The sequence below is a fragment of the Grampus griseus genome, assembly GCF_964374135.1.
Source record: "Grampus griseus genome assembly, chromosome: 13".
Taxonomy (NCBI): Eukaryota; Metazoa; Chordata; class Mammalia; order Artiodactyla; family Delphinidae; genus Grampus; species Grampus griseus.
The window spans coordinates 46219031-46239405 of NC_139007.1; the positions used below are offsets into that span (position 1 = coordinate 46219031).

Below are 20375 nucleotides of genomic sequence, written 5' to 3' on the forward strand. Positions count from 1 at the left end.
GGCTGAGTTAAGACACGGATTCTCCCTTTTAAAATACTCTTGAAACAGCCAGGATGCAGCAAAGTTGATAAACTATATCAACCTCACTTTGGAATATATGTTGCTTAAGAACAAAATAAGATTTTAAAGTTACTTTTAAACATAAACTTTTAAACGTATAAAAATTTTGGGCTGTAAACATATATACTGACTTTTAAGATCATGTGTACTAATATCCTGGCCAAAAAAAATGTTTAAGAAGTATCATACTTTGATTAGTAGAGATTGTTCTCACTATAACTAAGGGTATTCTGCATTTTTGTTTAAGAGACCAAAGTAACAGAGCCTCCCTTCAAAAGAAACACTCATGTCCCTTTTCTGGTCTAGAATCCAGTCAGGATCGTGAAGCACTTAGCTGTTGTATAGTAGTTCAGATTGCTGCTTTGGTACTGATTCTCAATCTCCTCCCTTTTATATTTGTGATGTAAAATAATAAGAGGTTAGTTATATAAAATTTTAAAACATCTTGAACTTGGGGGAAGAGTAGGTGCTGATTCAGGCATTGTGTCATAACCAGTGTACCTACATTTAAACTATGAAACGTCTCACATTGATTTATGACACTGAAGAGGGAAGGCTATGAATTCATATTGAAGATCGTTATTCTCAACTTTAAAACTTGTTATGGACCCTCTAACCTTTACTGGTTAAGTTCCATTTCCAGTCTTACTGACCACAAAGAATTCATCCAGAGGTTTGTTTCTGTCATGGCTGCTTTTGGGGATCCCAGAGAAACTCATTTCTGTTTCCTGATATTTCAAGAAGATTGACTCGGTCCCAGTTTTCCATGAAAGTTGATCTTCCCCCAGTGGGCAGAGTTTAGGGCTATTCCTAACCTGCTGGAGCAATCTCGGTGGGAGCCAGATACTGGTTCCTCGGGATCTCAGAGGACCTTGTTCTCACGTAGTTTCAGAGACTTCCCCGCCTAGGTCACTGTGGATCAATAACACCAGGCTGGCCTTCAGCATGGATTGAGATGAGCACTTCTGTTTCTATGCAGAGTTTTCACTTGGGCTTAAGAGTGCAGACTCTGGAATTAAACTGCCTGGCTCCAAATTCCTGCCGTACTACTCATTTTTTAATTACATGACCTTGAGCAAATTACTTAACTTTCTGTATCTCCGTATCCCCATCTTTAAAATGGGCAAAATGATAGTATCCGCCACATATGGGTGATTGAGGCACATGTATATATAACTTACAAGAATGATGTCTGGCACATAACGAGCATTCAGTAAATGTTAGCCACCATCATCACTCCCTCCCTACTCCCCTTCCTCCTCTTGCCCTTCCCCCCTTTCCACCCCCTCTTCCTCCCCAATGGCCTTGCGCACAGTTCATTCTTTGTCTAAGATGTCTGAGAGCAGAGAACACATCGGTCCCTCTCAATACCCCGAGAACGCTCCTTCCACCCAGCAGAGGCTGAGTTGCGGCAGCACACCCCACCCTACCCATCCTGGTGCGTTCCTGGTGACCTAAAGTTACCCAAATCAGTCCAAGCCTGTGGCAGGGGTTCCCTGAGCCAGAAAGAGCTTCGTGGACAGATTTTCTCCATCCAGCTTCATGAGATGAGCCAAGAACCCATGTTCCCTAAGCCCATGGTACATTCAGTTTGGCTTTTTATTTTCACTGCCACCACCAGTCCACATCTTTGTATCTATTTCTTATAGAAAGAGCTTCCTGATTTTCCCCTCTCTCCTTTCACCAGTCTCCATTCCCTCCGGACCATCTACGATTATCTTGTTAAATATTGTTGTAATAATTTCTTTCTTTCCTTATTTCAAAAATTATTATTGTGTCCCACTGTCCACAGACACTTGTTAGCATGGTTCAAGGCTCGCTCGTGCACTCTCTTCCCACTCACATTTCCAGCCACATCATTTTTAAAAATTAATTAACTTTTTGGCTGCATTGGGTCTTCATTGGTGCGCGTGGGCTTTCTCTCGTGCGGCGACTGGGGGCTACTCTTTGTTGCAGTGCACGGACTTCTCATTGCGGTGGCTTCTCTTGTTGCGGAGCACAGGCTCTAGGCTCGTGGGCTAAGTAGAACACAGACTCAGTAGTTGTGGTGCACGGACTTAGTTGCTCTGTGGCATGTGGGGTCTTCCTGGACCAGGGCTCAAACCCGTGTCCCCTGCATTGGCAGGCGGATTCTTAACCACTGCACCACCGGGGAAGTCCTCCAGCCACATCTCTGAGTGTCCGCATCTCCTATGCCTTTTCCTAAACATATCACACAGTTTCATGTTCGGTACATTTGATGATGTTATTTCTTCCATGTGTTATTTCTTCCCCTGCTTTTCTGCCCCTTCTAACACACACACACACACACACACACATACACACACAAACACAAAGCAAATCCAATGCCACTTACCCTAGAACCTCCTCTGATGTCCAGCAGCTCCAGTCGGTCCCTCGTCTGGACTCACGTTGTTTTTCTAAGCCGTCAATGTAGCACCAATCTCAGGTTGAGATCATTATTTTAGCTTCTCTACCAGATAGGGGGTTTTCTGAGGAAGGAATTGCATTTTATTCATCCTTCGCTTATCCTCTGTTGCTTAGCGTAGTCTTACACTGGCAGATGCTCAGTCAGCGTTTAACGAGTCTGACTGCATGTAGCTTGATCTTGGCAAACTTTATATATTTAAAAATCTATAAGCTTATAAATATGAGTGTCTTTTTTCACACTGTAGGAAGATTTACAGTAAGATTCCTCTATCGGGCTTCGCTGGTGGCTCAGTGGTTGAGAGTCCGCCTGCCGATGCAGGGGACACGGGTTTATGCCCTGGTCCGGGAAGATCCCACATGCCGCGGAGCGGCTGGGCCCGTGAGCCATGGCCGCTGAGCCTGCGCGTCCGGAGCCTATGCTCCGCAACGAGAGAGGCCACAACAGTGAGAGGCCCGCGTACCGCAGAAAAAAAAAAAAAAAAAAGATTCCTGTATCAATAAATATCCCCTCCTCATTTAAAGAAAGACTTGATCTACCTAAAATTTTCGGACTCTACTTAGCATATAGAAAAGACCATGAAACAGTAAAGAAGGTGTCTGCAGTGGAGTGTTCATCTGTGCCGTACACTGTGCTTTGGCGCTCCAGAGTTACTCACTTAACCCTCGTAATAGCCCTGTAAGAGGGGGCCTATTATTAGCCTCCACACGTAAGGAAACTGAAGCTCAAAGAGGTCAAGTAACTTGCTTACAATCACTTAACTAGATCTGGGATTCAAGTCTGGGCATTTGACTCCAGGGATCCCACTTTTAAGCACCGTGCCATTCCCATTCAGGGTGACAAAAGCCATCTGATCCTGTGGCTTGTGCAGAAGTGAGCTGTAGTTCTTGTTCGTTATTTGCTGAATGATGAACAAGAAATGGAGACCTCTGCAGGCCTTCCCCTAGGGGTCTGAGAACCAAATGGAGTTCTGAGAAGTCACTCACACGCAGAGTGCTAGTATAAATTCAAGGTTTAAAAAAATGCATCTTAGTCTTTTTGACTAAGGGAGACATCATGGTCAGTGAACCTAATTGTAGTCAGTTAAATTAGCTGTGCTGTGCTAAATGATTTGCACTATAGAAAAGCCAGGAAGTTCCAGAATTGTTCTCTTACACTTCCTGTACTTCCACCTCCACCCCCAGTATTTTTTTAACCATTGTCAGTGACTTAGAAGTACAACGATATGAAGTCAACCGTTAATATTTATATTACACCAGGAACAAGAGAAATGGGAAAAGTAGGAAATAATACTAAGTGTTTTGACTCATAATTGCAACAAGATTTCTGTGATAATAGTTTAGAATGATACTTATTGCATATTGCAGTAAGGTCTAATCATTATGCCTTGCCTGTTGATTTTTTTAAAAAATTCCAAATAGAGAAAAATACAAGATTGGCAGCCTCTATTTTATACATTGTTTATGTCTCACAGCCATGTTATGGAGAATGCAAAATTCTTAGGACTTTTATTGATAAAGCAAAAGCCTTTGAAGAAGCTTATGGAAAGTTGTTTTGGGCCTCAACCACCCCAGAGGTGCGTCCTCCTCTATGACTGAGGCTACTTTGGTGGAAATGCTTGAGAAGGACTGATTTTTGTTTGTTTTGCTTTGTTTTGCCTTTTATGCCAAGGTAGAATACAGAAAGAATCGTCAACTTATAAAAAAGGTTATATCAGCCAGAAAGTTCCATGCTAGATGTCTCATTAACATAACCATAATCGTCAAGGAGAGGAAGTATTGGCCTCCACCGCCTCCTCTTCCTCAAACACTTTCCCAGAGATGCACTGTGATTCATTTCAGCCAATTGCCATCTTTTGTTGGGAGAGAAGTAATGGCCTAGGTGGGTTCTGCTGTGAAAGCGCTTCTTGACCTGAGTCCCTAGCCCCAAGTAAAGCCGCACCTTTGTCTAGGAATCTGCCTGGTTCATTTATCATCTGTCACTGATTTTTGTCTGGGAACCAGAGACCAAAACTCTCCAGGGATACCACTTACATTCTTACGTGACTATGGTTTTAATGACACAGTCCAGGAATATCCCTTTTTTTATGCTAATTTCCCTCCTTTTCAAAGAAAATGGCCCTGAAAATTCTGTAATTTTGTACAGTGACCTATTGCAATTAGCAAGCAAGGACAAACCCTGCCATCTGACTGCATAGAAAAAAAAAATAACAAAAGGAAAATGGACACAAGTCCAGTGGCGTTTGCAGCCTCGACATTTCTGGAGACTGTTTTATCAGCACGCCTCTGCACCCAGATCTGGGCCGTGCCAGGTACCACTTCCCTGGCAGCTGGCTGATGATGTGCCGAGTGGTTGGCTCTGCCAGTGGCTCTCCCAGGGAGCATCACTTCATCTCATTGGCATGTTCTTATCTGTCATGAGAAATTAAATGTGTGCTTAAGCTGGTGCTCGTAAGGCTAATGAAGGTTTTTAGGAGTTTTTTGTTGTTCAGTTTGATTTATGGCAGATCTGTCAAGACTTAAGTTTTTTATTTGCTCTCTGTTTTTCACCCCCAGTTATGGAGAGGGAGGGGTCTCTTTGATTTCCTTTAACAGCATGCATACCATTTTTTAAACACATCTTTTTCACAGATGAAACAATAACTTACTGTTGTCAGTTTCAAGATCAAAAGCATAGACCCATCTGTAATGACTTGGAACAGTTACTAAACAAAATATTACCTTGTAATGTCTGGAGACTTAGGCAGACAGGCCATGGAGAATGCAGCAGGAGGATAAATTGCTGCACAGATTGTCAGATTGCCAGAGAATCCAGAGGACTGGCTCCAGGCAGGCAGTTCATTCTTCCTTGTAGGACAGTTTGCTTTTATTCACACGTGGGAAGATAAAGGGTTTCCCTTCTCAGCTGCTCATGGAACAGGGGATGTGTTGAGAGGAACTGGCCTACTGTGCTCAAAGCAGGCAGCTCCTAGGGTTCCTGGCCCTTTATTCCTTTTGTCCAAGGAATCAGTCCATTGTCTGCTAGCTCTTGGTCTCATGTCTGGTGCCAAATGCCACATGCTATTCCATTTGGTGTCATTGATGGCTCTTCCCACAATCCAGGGTGACTCACTGCATTCCACAAAAGGTAGAGGATTTATTTTTTTGATTTTTCTGCCTACTTGATGAACTGCCTTTCTGCTGTCTCCCAATCTGGTGGGAATTTGAGACTACAAAGGTGGAACCTGCTTCCCAGACAAGGATAGAGGTGAGGAGGAAGGTCATTGTTAGACAGCAAGTCCAAGTTCTGTGAAACACAGCACTGCCAGTTGTGAAGCAAACCTCTATGCAGACTGTGAGTCTTACTTTTAGGTCTGCTAGAGGTCTTCAGAACCACTCAAGAAGGTTTGGGGTTCAGTCTGACTGTGAATTGAAACAGGTTTACCAATCTAGGAACACTGCACAGGATGGCACATATAACCATGGTCAAAGCTAGAAGTCACCTCTGAGCTCTTACTTGGGTTTCCAATGGCATTGTGCATGTTCAAATACAGGTGTAGATCCTTTTGAAAAATTGGGACAGAGAGTACTAACAGTAAATATATCTTTGGGGCAGGTGTGGGTGGTGAAAGGCTTTCATAAGAAAAGATACCATCCTCCAGGGAGTCTGCTGAAAACTGAGAGCATTGCTTAGGACAGACTCCTTTCATGGTTTCCCATTAATTATTTTTCCCTCTCACTGCCACTCACATTTTTCTATTTTCATCTCTTTTTCCCTTTTAATTCTAGGAATGCAGTTATTAACTTCTAATCTGTGAAAAGGAATCTTTATCTGTCAGACCTCCAGACAGGCAATAATTTGGGTGTTTTGCCAAAGGTGATACCGCAGCCAACCCTCAGCTTCAGTTCCCCACCCTGGGCTACAGCTGCCTCCTGCTGTTGTGATGGCTGTGCCCTGATGAACCTGTCAAATAACTTTTAATGATGGCATTTGTACACACAGGGCATGCCCTGTCCCTGCTAGGGTTTAGTTACGTGTTTGCAGCACATCAATGAAAATGTGAGAGGGATGGTGCCTGTGGGGTAACGGTGATTAAAGTGTGTGTGTGTTCCCATTTTCTTTCTTTGAACTTCTTCCAGAAATGTTTACCTACCATGCCTACCATGACTTTGGGAGGATGCAACCAAGTTAGAGTTTTACTGTTTTTATGTGGTTTTGATCTAGGAAATTGTATGTATTGTACAACAACTTAGTGTAATGGCATACATTCTTATCTATTTGTGTAAAATATTTATAATTTTGCAACCTTTCCTTTCAACTGTTCCATAAAAATCTTTTAAAAAAATTCCAGTTATTCAACCACGAGAAAGAAGAGCATCCTGTCATTTGCAGCAACATGGATGGACCTTGAGCACATTATGCTAAGTGAGATAAGCTAGGCAGAGAAAGACAAGTACTGTATGATCTCCACTTACATATGGGGGATGGAGGGTGGGAGAATAGGACACATGTTGTTTAAGGGTACAAACTTGCAATGAGTAACAAATATGCCCTAGAGATTTAATGTACAGTATAGTGAATATAGACAACAATATTATAATCATCAAACAAGAGACTAGAAATTAATTATTCCAACCCCTAAGAAGAAATGATAATTATGTAATGTGATAGAGGTGCTAATTATCCCTACAATGACAATCATATTAAAATATATAAATGTATCAAATTAACATGTTGTATACCTTACATTATACATTATACAATATTATATTATTACATTATTATTATTATATTATTATAATATATATTATTATTATACATTATACAATATGTATATTACAATATACATTATTACATGTTGTATACCTTACATTATAGTGTTATATGTCAAATATATTTCAACTAAAAAAATTTCAAACAAGTTCTCACTGATTATCCATTTAGACTTTTCCTCACGGTTTTTGTTAGAACTCATTGGAATGCACATAGAAGTTTAAGGAGAGATTGGTATGGTATCGTCATCATGATTTGGAGAAGAGTATATATGTTGTTATTTCTTCTTGGAAGAAATAAATATGATTAGAAAAATATTCTGATTTATTAATAGCAACAAGTTACTAGGTATTTCATCTTTGTTCTTAAGTTTGCAAAGTAAGTATCTCACTTACCTGTGCAAAGAACAAATGAATTTGAAACTTACTTAAAACAAACTGAGAATCAGTTGCGTAAGTCAAGCACAGTAATCTGACTCACTCTAATTTTGCAAAAATGCTTATTCTACTTTATTATACAAAAATTCATTTAGTATTGCCTATCTTCCATGCTTGTGAGCACTCTTGAAGATCAAAAAATCCATATATCTACCACACTAATGATTTTCTTTTCCTTTCTTGCTTTTCCACACTTTTCTTGCCTCTTCATGCTATTTTGTAATGACAGGATTAAATATTTTATGTATCTTTATAATCATGTTTGGTTTTTAAAAACCAGCTGTTGCAAATAGAAGAATATTTAACTTCATTTTGATTCAAACAATATTTGGAAAGCTGTCACACGTACAAGGTGTTTGAGATAGTGACGGATATAGAAAAGTCCCTAACCCCATGGAACATTGTCTAAAAGGAAAACAGGCATTATTTATTTGTTTGTTTGTTTTAATGTATTTATTTATTTAACGAGTACTTAACACTTTATATCCTAGGTACCATTCTAAATAATTTGCAGGTATTAACTCATGTAAGTAATTGTATATGATGAGTGTTTCTAAAGAGAGAGATGATCCTTTTTATTTGGATTTCATTATAATTTAATAATAGGCAACAACTGAGATCTGGGGCATGTAAACACACAGCATTTCTCTCATTTTATCACATCTTCAGAACGTGACACCTGGACAGGACAGAAGAGAAATTTGATCCCTTATATCAGGAAAGGAAGGCTGAGTTGGGTTCACGATCTTCTGCATCTTTCAGCAGTTTGGTCCCTATGTTGGCTTTGGCTGGTGTGACTAGTTGTACTCACATTGACTTGGAGTGATCTTTTTCTTCCCTTAACCTGATGTTGTCATTGTTGTTCCATTGACTCTTTCTATACTGTTCAATTTTGGGAGAAGTTGATGAAGAATACCGCTCTTCAAAATTGACTTGCTAACCCCTATTTTTAGAGAAATTATCCTGTCTTGCATACTTGACTTTCAAGATGACAGTTTGCAAACTAAACTTCAACTTGAGTATTCTTAGGAAGGTCTTTTTTTTTTTAAGCTCCAAATCTCATTTTGTCTTTTTAAAAAAAATTTATTTATTATTTATTTTTGGCTGTGTTGGGTGTTCGTTTCTGTGCGAGGGCTTTCTCTAGTTGCGGCGAGCGGGGGCCACTCTTCATCGCGACGCGCGGGCCTGTCACTGTCGCGGCCTCTCTTGTTGTGGAGCACAGGCTCCAGACGCACAGGCTCAGTAGTTGTGGCTCGTGGGCCTAGTTGCTCCGTGGCATGTGGGATCTTTCCAGACCAGGGCTCGAACCCGTGTCCCCTGCACTGGCAGGCAGATTCTCAACCACTGCGCCACCAGGGAAGCCCTAATTTTGTCTTTTGAAAGTTCATAGAGCTTCCTATTGCTTTTCAAGCAACGTATTTTAGAAACTATATGTTAAACTATTTTGTTTTTTTAACATCTTTATTGGGGTATAATTGCTTTACAATGGTGCGTTAGTTTCTGCTTTATAACGAAGTGAATCAGTTATACATATGTTCCCATATCTCTTCCCTCTTGCGTCTCCCTATGTTATACTCTTAATTGTATAATTTATACTGTGGTATTTCAAAAGCCTTTAGACATTATTCTGCTTTCTTATAAACTTCATTTTACAAATCAAAATAAATTATATGAGTTAACCAGAAGTTGCTGTTAAGAGTGGTAAAGAAGAGAAAGAGAAGTGTGCAAATTGCATGAGAATAAGATTTTTACCCTGTATTGGACAGTCTTTTAATTCTAGAACTTTCTTTTTCTTTACACTTTTTTAAAAAATTGAAGTATAGTTGATTTACAGTGTTGTGTTAGTTTCAAGTGTACAGCAAAGTGGTTTAGTTATACATATATTTTTTTTTCAGATTCTTTTCCCTATAGGTTATTACAAAATATTGAGTATAGTTCCCTGTGCTATACAGTAGTGGAACTTTCTTGGCAAAAGGGAGCTTGTGAGTTTCTTTGAGCAAATTTAGGAGAATATCATTTTTGTGATAACATTTTCTTTACTACCTGTCTTAGTCTCTCCAGTCTGCTGTAACAAAATATCACAGACCGGGTAACGTATGAACAACAGACATTTATTTCTTACAGTCTGGAGGCTGGGAAGTTCAAGATCATGGTGCCAGCAGATACGGTATAGTGGATGGTGAGAGCCCCCTTCCTGGTTCATAGCCATCTCCCTGTGTCTGCACATGCTGGAAGGGGCAAGCAAGCTCACTGGGGCCTCCTTTATAAAGGCACTAATCCCATTCATGAGGGCTCTGCCCTTGTGAAACTAAGTACCTCCCAAAGGCCCCACCTCCTAATACTGTCACATTGGGCATTAGGATTTTAACATATGAATTTGGTTGGCACGCAAGCATTTAGACCATACTTTAAGCAAATTTAGGAGGTCCCTAGAATATCACTTTTGTTATAACATTTTCTTAACTAAATATTTTGATTTTTGTTTGTTAGTCGCTTTCTTATAAAAATTGGAACCTATCTCTTGTGTTGTTCACAATTAACTAGTTCCAAGCTATTTCTTATCTAGAATTGGCCACTTCCCCCATCTTGTTTCTCTGTATAATCAAGTTTACAATCAGTCACTAATTCTTAGTCTCAGTATGAAGCAAAATTTCAGTTGGGTAAAGATTATAATCTTATGTGTATGTGTTGTCTGGTAAAGTTGACATTTAAGGGGAAAAAATGTATATACCAATTCTTTGTACTGGTCTAAATTTTGAAATGAGCTACAAGTGTGCTTTGTTTTTAGGTCCGTATTGTGGAAGCATGACTGTGCCCAAAGAACTCTTGCTGAACACCAGTGAAGTAACTGTTCGCTTTGAGAGTGGATCCCACATTTCTGGGCGGGGTTTTTTGCTAACGTATGCCAGCAGCGACCATCCAGGTATAGCAGAAGGACCAACATAAATCTGTAAACCTTTATCTGTCTAAGAATTCCTCTTGCTAGTCACCATCTCCGGACAGAACTGTGACCTCAGATCCAGAATTAAGATGTGAGGGAAGAGAGGAATGCAGTGTCTTTGTAAGTAGCTAGGTCTGAACTGAATACTTTCATAGCCCACGTTAGACTGATCCGCTGACTTATGTGGGAGAGGGTTGAGCTCATTTTCCTAGAAATCATGGATTGTGTATCTTTGGGGCTACCCTCCTGACCCTCCTAAGGTCTGGCTGTTCTCTGGAGCTCTCCACCAACCCCTTTGTTAGCTTAGGGGACAAGCCTTTTAACCAGTGACACCCCCCCACTCCATACACACCAGTGCACCAGCATGGGAGCATGAGAGTATGAGGAGGAGAAAGTCACTGTCACCAAGTGCCCTACCCATCCAGCTAGCGCGTGAGCGGGAGAGAAGGGGAGCATGAATATTGATGGGAAAGGAAAGCGTGGCCTCCCATCCAGGCCTCGAACTCCAGAGTAATTTCCATGCAGCCCAGGGTCTGCCAGGGCCACAGAGGTGCCCAGAGTTTCTGCTGTCAGGCCCCTCCTGCAGAAATACTCTGGGAAGGGGGTACCCCATTCATTTCTCACTCAGCCAATCAGATCTGAGCAATATCCCAGCAGGCCCCTGCATGGCCGGTGTTCAGCATACATTTCTCCCTAAGAACTACTGAAATGATTAAGGAAAGAAAGAACTTCTGCAGCAAGTGTGGAATATTTTGGAAACTATACTAGGTCCATCTAAAAGCACCAAAATCCACAGTATCTTAGAGTTTCCATTGCTGAGTATTAGTTCAGTTCTATAAATTGCTCCAGAGAGCACGCTGCTTTTAAGTCCTTGGTCCTCATTGATCAAAGCTGATAGGCTCTTTGCTTTCTCACTAAACTCCTGGCCCTGTGGTCGCTCGATTGCCACTAGCTAAATTGTTAAATTAAGATGTTCCTGAACCTTCTCTGAACCACACTGGGCTCTTGAAATGGTTTTCCTCCTGCCAGAGGAGCTTATACACATGGTCTTTTGTAGGTATGTAGTGAATAGTAACTAACCAGGGTTGGGTTTTTTGTTGGAAATAGATTCTGTTGTCATTCACTGGATAAATACTGAAGAACCGTCATTGATGGTAGAAAGGAAAAATGAAGGGAACTGATGAAATCCTGGGGGTAGTGTGTCAGTTTTTATTTATTTTTAAACAGAAGAGTTCAGATAACTAGATAACGAATAAATACTTTTCAAAAACTGTTTCATTTTAAAAGAAATCTTTAGAGCTGATTGCAATTATCTTTATTTATGACAGATTTAATAACGTGTTTGGAACGAGCTAACCATTATTTGAAGACAGAATACAGGTAAATACAGTGTCCTAGCTGTGCTGCAGTCATTTGTTGCTGAATATTTTGTTTTCCTTGACATTAAACCAGATAAAGTACCTTACTTGTACTTAATTTAATTTAAAAAAATCATCTATGTTGTAACTAATTAGGGATATTTGAAATGGTTTCTTATACAGCAGAGATCAGCAAACTTTCTGTCAAAGTCCAGATAATAAATACTTTAGGTTTTGCAGGCCGTGCAGTCTCTTTTGCATCTGTTCATACAGTTTCTGTTGCCTTTGTAGTGCAGAAGCAGCCATAGACAGTATATATGTGAATGAATGAGCATGGCTGTGTTCCAAAAAAACTTTATTTCAAAAAAAAAAAGGCGCTGGCTGGATTTGGCCCATGGGTCACAGTTCGCTGACCCTTGAGTTCTACTCTAGTACCAATGAGCCAAAATGGAGTCTAGAGTGCATTTTTTTACCGGGCCAGCATTTGGGAGTGACTTTGTAATTCTGGAGGGGTTCATTTTATCTTTCCCACAAAAAAGAGACCTACTGAGAATAGGAGATGAAAATTTTCATCCCAGCTTTACTTTAACTGGAAAAATGACTTAATTTCTTAGATGTACGTTTTCTCATCTGTAAAGTAAAAGTCTAGAGGGGGATTTCTCAGCCTTGGCACTGTTGATATTTTGGATTGGATGATGTGCTGTTGTGTGCATTGTGGGCGTTTAGCAGCACCCCTGGCCTGTATGAGCCAGTCACGATAAATGTCTCCAGACGTTTCCAAAGGTCTGCTGGTGGGCAGAAATCACCCCTAGTTGAGAACCACTGGTCTATAGGTCATTGTCAACAAAAACACTAACAACAACTCTAACTCATTAGAGTGTTTTCTTAGTACCACTACAGCTCTCTGGAGTTAGCATATAGGTAGCTCATGTGAATGTTCCAGTACACCAGCCAGGCAGGTTCTGTTTTACCCCCAAAACAGGCACAAAGCAATTAAATAACCTGCTTAGGGCTACACAATAAATAAGAATACCCCAAAAGTCAAGCTTAAGAGTCCATGGTCCTATCCATCTGATACTCTAATAAATGAGATTCTTTTATAATGCAGAATCAACTCTAGTGTTTACTAATATGAAGGTCAGTTGAGAAAAGACAAAAATGAAAATGACCAGTAATTAAATGTTGCCCCTCAAAGTTGCTGTTCATCCAGTGCAGACATTCAGCAGCATTTTCTTTCCAGCCATACGTGTACAGTCCCAGTGGTGACAGGGCCTCTGGGCATCAATAGTCATTTCCTATCCTCTTAGAGAAAGGAATATATTCAGCCCTACGGTGTGATGTTATGGTGTCAGATCATCTAAGCTGTAGCCCAGCCTGTTTGTAGAGTTTAGTTAAAGATGAGGTGTGATGACTAGTACAGGGCCATATTCCTTCATCCATAATTGTGAAATGCAGAAAGCTTTAAAAGTCAAAAGATTTTTGTAACTCATTTGGTGGCAGTACCTGATTAACGTGACCTTAAATTCAGCTGACAGCAAAATTGGACTAAATTAAACATGAGGCTATTTTGTCTTTATGTATTTGACCTAATATGACTATCCATATATTTGATACAGAGATATTAATGCTTTGATTAATATTTGCAGACCGCAGTGGCGTCATACATCATATACATTATTGGCACTGTTTTACTTTTCTAAAATCCCCCAAATTCTGAATTCTGAAATACATCTGGCTCTAAGGGCTAGGATAAGGAACTGTAAACCTGTAATAGGATTTCCATTATTTCTGTTTCTTAATTCCTTGATTATTGCTGTAGTGCTGGATTCCACTAGGTCAATGGGGAAGAATTATGAACCATTTATTTGGGTAGTTTTGATCATTGGATTCTGTTACACATCTAATTTGCTAAGTCAGCAGGAGGAAACTGAGAGGAAATGAAATAAAAGCAACTGCTGTTTTGGAATCTGCTTGGGCTGGTACATTCTTCTTGAACAAACCAAGCAAACATTACTGTAATATGGTATATATAGAAACAAGGGCCTATGGCATTCGTCTTTAAAGGTGTCAATGTTCACATAATGTTTTGAGTTTCCTTTTGCACGTTTTTTAGATGTATGGTTGTCTCTCATGGCCTATTGATATGTTGATGCTTGAAGGAACTACAGAAGAGGAAACTGAATTTAAGGGGGATTATGTGCAATATTCGGGGTCACATAGCTAGTTAGGTAGTAACAGAGCCTGGGTCAACACACCCTAAGCCACAGCCAACCATACCATATGCCATGACATGTTTCTGAAAAGTTTCTTGAAAAATGACTTGAGCAAATGAAATCCTAATTTTAAATATACCTCTTTTAGTCAAACTCATAGAAACAGAAAGTAGTTACTGGGGGCTGGAGGTTAGGGGAAATAGGGAAAGGTTGATAAAAGGGTATAAACTTTCAGCTATAGAGATGAATAAGGTCTGAGGATCTAATGTATAACATGGTGACTATAGCTGATAACACCATATCGTGTAATTGAAATTTGTTAAGAGAGTAGAACATAAATATTCTCACCAAAAAAAAAAAAATATATATATATATATATATATATATATATATATATATATATATATATACACGTGTGTGTGTGTGTGTGTGTGTATGAGGTGATGGCTGTGTTTAACTAGATGGGAGGAATTCTTTCAGTGTATACGTATATCAAATCATCATGATGTACACTTTAAATATTTTACAATTTTGTTTGTCAACTATACCCCAGTAAAGCTAAAAAAAATATACACCTTTTTTCTGATTGCAAAAGTAATTTATAACTAATGTGGACCATCCCTCTCCAGGCATTTAAACTTGACTAATTCAAATTGAGGTGTGCTGTAAGTATAAAATATACTGCAGATTTTGAAGACTTATTTAAAAAAAAAGACTGGAAATATCTTGATAATTTTTCTGTTCATTACATGTGGAAATGATACATTTTGAATATATTAGGTTAAAAAAAATATATGAGTAATATTAATATTAATTTTGCCTGTTTCTTTTGATTTTTTTAATGTGGCTACTAGAATATTTAAATTAACATGTATGGCTTCCATTATGTTCCAATTGGGTAATGCTAGTAGAGTGAATCCAAATTTACAGAGTTAGTAACACAGAAAGTGATAGTTTCTCAAACTCCTACACTCAGAGAGAATCCAGAGATATTCTTCCTTGTTATCTTTTTATCCATAGAAAACATAAATTGTTATTTAAACATTTCTTTTCATAAAGACAGGATTATGCTATATATACTGTATTTAGAAACTTTACCTTTTTACTTAACATTTCTTGGACCCCTTAAAATCAATTAAGATGCTTTAGGGAAGCTCATTGTTTAATAGAGTTTATAATGAATTTTGATATCAAACAAATAATTGTGTAAAACTTGCCTTCAGATGAATATTTTAGATAAGTGTGTGTTTTCACAAATCAGGTTTCTGATTTGTCATTAAAGAAAGATATTCCTGCATGTTGTATAGAGGAGAGAAAATACTTTTAAGTATAATTTCACACTAAGTACGACCTAATAAAATATAAATTCTTTATTTTTTTTCCAGCAAGTTCTGCCCAGCTGGTTGTAGAGACATAGCAGGAGATATTTCTGGGAATGTGGTGCATGGATATAGAGATGTAAGTAATTGAGGGTAATTTTATGGCAGGGAGGAAATTAAAAAGAGTTAGTGCTTGTTGCTCTGCCTAAATTCTTTACAAAGTAAAGTCAAATAAGATATAAAACTTTGTAGATAGATGCACAGTTCTCTTTTCTGAGAATAAATAAGTATAAAAACCAAGGTTATTCATGGCATTCATTCCTATTTTTAGCATTTCCAGTTAAGCATACTATAAATGAAATGGTAAACAAAACCCTTTATATTATTTATATTTATATTAATTATACCTAAGGGTATAATTCCATCCAATTTTTATAAGAGATCATCCTTTTGTTATAATTTATTTCTTTATTTTAATGCTCCAGTTGATTCATGTAATACAGCCAAGGACATGAACATTTTACATCACAGAATAGTGACATTATATCTAGGACCAGTGAAGCCATATGCCCTGCTCATATATATTATTCCCCTCCCTCCTTGCACTCCAATTTCTAATGCCTATTGAAACTCTCTGGGTGATATAAATTGTTCCCAGAAAAAAAGAATTCACAAGACATCATTTTTCTAAAGTATATATCTTATATCCAGATACACAATCCTTTATTTCTTACTATTTACAGATTTCTATCCTGGAAATCTGATACCTGATTTTTAAAAATTTGCTATTCAAAATAGTTGGGTTTATAGCTTACGGGAAGGGGCTTGAGTTATTAGAAATGTGAAATTCTATATAGTGATGGAACTTTTCTAAGAGTTCTTTATGCACGGGGAAAACATACATGTTCTAGGAGATTGATCACATATCTCCAGCAGGAGGAAAATAACTTGGCTTTAATTTTGCTTTCGGTACATCCTGATTCTGGAAGCAGCAGGTTTTGTGATTTTGCTCTTTGTTTCCTTTTTCTTGTGTTGTCTTAATTTACAAGATTGACACAGGATATTTACTTGGACTAGAAACTGAATCTTAAAATGATTTACACTACCTCAATTTGAAAATACACTCGGCACAGGCTGAAGTCCTAGATGACTTCAGGAAATTAACCAAAAGAACTAAAAAGTTGAGGTATAGTCCCCCTAGCAATATAAAGTTTTAATTTATTATTTTCCTGTCCTGTGTAAGAAACTTAAGAATTATATGCAGAAAGAGAAATAGCATTGTTTCTTTCTTGCTTTATTTGTTGATCTCACCTCCTCTTGACAGAGCTCTCTTTTTCAGAGTAACAGGTTAATGGTTTCCTGGGTGGTAGGCCTCAGTACATGATCTGGAAGTGCTAACGAACAGGTTTCCTATTTGACGCACTAACTGGTTTTACACCATTTGCTTCCAGTATGATTTCACCTGGAGGGAAAATTTGTATTTTGAAAACTAATCTCTTCAAAGAAGTCTGATTAGTGTCTTTTTTTGGTATATGTTGATACTGTGTGTATATTAGATATCTATTGCTACATGACTATTACCAAAAACTTAGAAGCTTGAAACAACACATATATACTCTCTCATGTTCTGTGGGTCAGGAGTTTGAGCATGGCCTGCTGAGTTTGAGTGAGGGACACTCACAAGGGGGTATCCAAGGGGACACAAGGGTGTCAGTGGGGCTGCAGTTTCATCTGAGTCTTGACTAGGAAGATATTTGTTTCTAAGCTCACATCGTGTTGGCAGCATTCAGTTACTGATGGGTTGTTGGATTGAGGACCTCAGTTTCTTCCTGGATTTTGGTTGGAGGCTGTCCTCAGCTTCTTACCATGTGGACCTCCCCAACATGGCTACTTGCTTTTTTTTTTTCTTTCTCCCTCTGATTATTTTCTCTCCGCCATCTGTGTACCATCTTTATTTTTTTAATTTTATTGATGTATAGTTACTATATAATATTATATGTTACAGGTGTGCAGTATAGTGACTCACAATTTTTTTAACATCTTTATTGGAGTATAATTGCTTTACAATGGTGTGTTAGTTTCTGCTTTATAACAAAGTGAATCAGTTATACATATACATATGTTCCCATATCTCTTCCCTCTTGAGCCTCCCTCCCTCCCACCCTCCGTATCCCACCCCTCTAGGTGGTCACAGACGACCGACCTGATCTCCCTGTGCTATGCGGCTGCTTCCCACTAGCTATCTATTTTACGTTTGGTAGTGTATATATGTCCATGACACTCTCTCACTTTGTCCCAGCTTACCCTTCCCACTCCCCATATCCTCGTGTCCATTCTCTAGTAGGTCTGTGTCTTTATTCCTGTCTTGCCCCTAGGTTCTTCATGACCATTTTTTTTTCTTAGATTCCATATATATGTGTTAGCATATGGTATTTGTTTTTCTCTTTCTGATATACTTCACTCTGTATGACAGACACCAAGTACCTCCACCTCACTACAAATAACTCAATTTCGTTTCTTTTTATGGCTGAGTAATATTCCATTGTATATATGTGCCACGTCTTCTTTATGGCTTAGGTAGCTTCCATGTCCTGGCTGTTGTAAATAGTGCTGCAGTGAACATTGTGGTACATGACTCTTTTGGAGTTATGGTTTTCTCAGGGTATATGCCCAGTAGTGGGATTACTGGGTGGTATGGTAGTTCTATTTTTAGTTTTTGAAGGAATACTGTTCTCCATAGTGGCTGTATCAATTTACATTCCCACCAACAGTGCAAGAGGGTTCCCTTTTCTCCACACCCTCTCTAGCATTTATTGTTTGTAGATTTTTTGATGATGGCCATTCTGACTAGTGTGAGGTGATACCTCATTGTAGTTTTGATTTGCATTTCTCTAATGATTAGTGATGTTGAGCATTCTTTCATGTGTTTGTTGGCAGTCTGTATATCTTCTTTGGAGAAATGTCTGTTTAGGTCTTCTGCCCATTTTTGGATTGGGTTGTTTGTTTTTTTGATATTCAGCTGCATGAGCTGCTTGTAAATTTTGGAGATTAATCCTTTGTCAGTTGTTTCATTTGCAAATATTTTCTCCCATTCTGAGGGTTGTCTTTTCATCTTGTTTGTGGTTTCCTTTGTTGTGCAAAAGCTTTTAAGTTTCATTATATCCCATTTGTTGATTTTTGTTTTTATTTCCCTTTCTCTAGGAGGTGGGTCCAAAGGACCTTTCTGTGATTTATGTCATAGAGTGTTCTGCCTATGGTTTCCTCTAAGAGTTTTATAGTATCTGGCCTTACAATAGGTCTGTAATCCATTTTGAGTTTATTTTTGTGTCAGCTGTTAGGGAGTGTTCTAATTTCATTCTTTTACATGTACCTGTCCAGTTTTCCCAGCACCACTTACTGAAGAGGCTGTCTTTTCCCCTTTGTGTATTCTTGCCTCTTTTATCAAAGATAAGGTGACCATGGGTGCGCGGGTTTATCTCTGGGCTTTCTGTCCTGTTCCACTGATCTATATTTCTGTTTTTTGGGCCAGTACCATACTGTCTTGATTACTGTAGCTTTGTAGTATAGTCTGAAGTCAGGAAGCCTGATTCCATTTTACTTTCTCAAGATTGCTTTGGCTATTCAGGGTCCTCTGTATTTCCGTACAGATTGTGAAATATTTTGTTCTAGCTCTGTGAAAAATGCCAGTGGTAGTTTGATAGGGATTGCATTGAATCTGTACATTGGTTTGGGTAGTATAGTCATTTTCACAATGTTGATACTTCCAATCCAAGAACATGGTATATCTCTCCATCTGTTGGTATCATCTTTAATTTCTTTCATCAGTGTCTTATCGTTTTCTGCATACAGGTCTTTTGTCTCCTTAGGTAGGTTTATTCCTAGGTATTTTATCCTTTTTCTTGCATTGGTAAATGGGAGTGTTTCCTTAATTTCTTTTTCAGATTTTTCATCATTAGTGTATAGGAATTCAAGAGATTTCTGTGCATTAATTTTGTATCCTGCTACTTTATCAAATTCATTGATTAGCTCTAGTATTTTTCTGGTAGAGTCTTTAGGATTCTCTATGTATAGTATGTCATCTGCAAAGAGTGACAGCTTTATTTCTTCTTTTGCGATTGGATTCCCTTTATTTCTTTTTCTTCTCTGATTACTGTGGCTAAAACTTCCAAAGCTATGTTGAATAATAGTGGTGAGAGTGGTCAACCTTGTCTTGTTCCTGATCTTAGTGGAAATGGTTTCAGTTTTTCACCATTGAGAACAGTGTTGGCTGTGGGTTTGTCATATATGGCCTTTATTATGCTGAGGTAAGTTCCCTCTATGCCTACTTTCTGCATGGTTTTTATCATAAATGGGTGTTGAATTTTGTTGAAAGCTTTTTCTGCATCTATTGAGATGATCATATGGTTTTTATCCTTCAGTTTGTTAGTATGGTGTATCACATTGACTGATTTGCATATATTAAAGAATCCTTGCATTCCTGGGATAAACCCCACTTGATCATGGTGTATGATCCTTTTAATGTGCTGCTGGATTCTGTTTGCTAGTATTTTGTTGAGGATTTTTGCATCTGTGTTCATATTGGCCTGTAGTTTTCTTTCTTTGTGACATCTCTGTCTGGTTTTGTTATCAGGGTGATGGTGGCTTTGTAGAATGAGTTTGGGAGTGTTCCTCCCTCTGCTATATTTTGGAAGAGTTTGAGGATAGGTGTTAGCTCTTCTCTAAATGTTTGATAGAATTCGTGTGTGAAGCCATCTGGTCCTGGAGTTTTGTTTGTTGGAAGACTTTTAATCACAGTTTCAATTTCATTGCTTGTGATTGGTCTGTTTATATTTTCTGTTTCTTCTTGGTTCAGCCTTGGAAGGTTGTG

The 20375-nt window shown here is 38.6% G+C and overlaps 1 protein-coding gene across 2 annotated transcripts in view; it reads left to right on the forward strand.

The window, feature by feature from the left end:
• Nucleotides 1–20375, forward strand: part of DCBLD1 (discoidin, CUB and LCCL domain containing 1) — a gene marked incomplete at its 3' end in the record, with an annotated part of 67127 nt that overhangs the window by 27425 nt on the left and 19327 nt on the right. For both annotated transcript variants that reach the window (XM_082668579.1, XM_082668580.1), the window contains exons 3-5: nt 10466–10600; nt 11947–11998; nt 15575–15647. In XM_082668579.1, coding sequence (XP_082524705.1) covers nt 10466–10600; nt 11947–11998; nt 15575–15647 — 260 coding nt within the window. The remainder of the gene's footprint in view (nt 1–10465; nt 10601–11946; nt 11999–15574; nt 15648–20375) is intronic.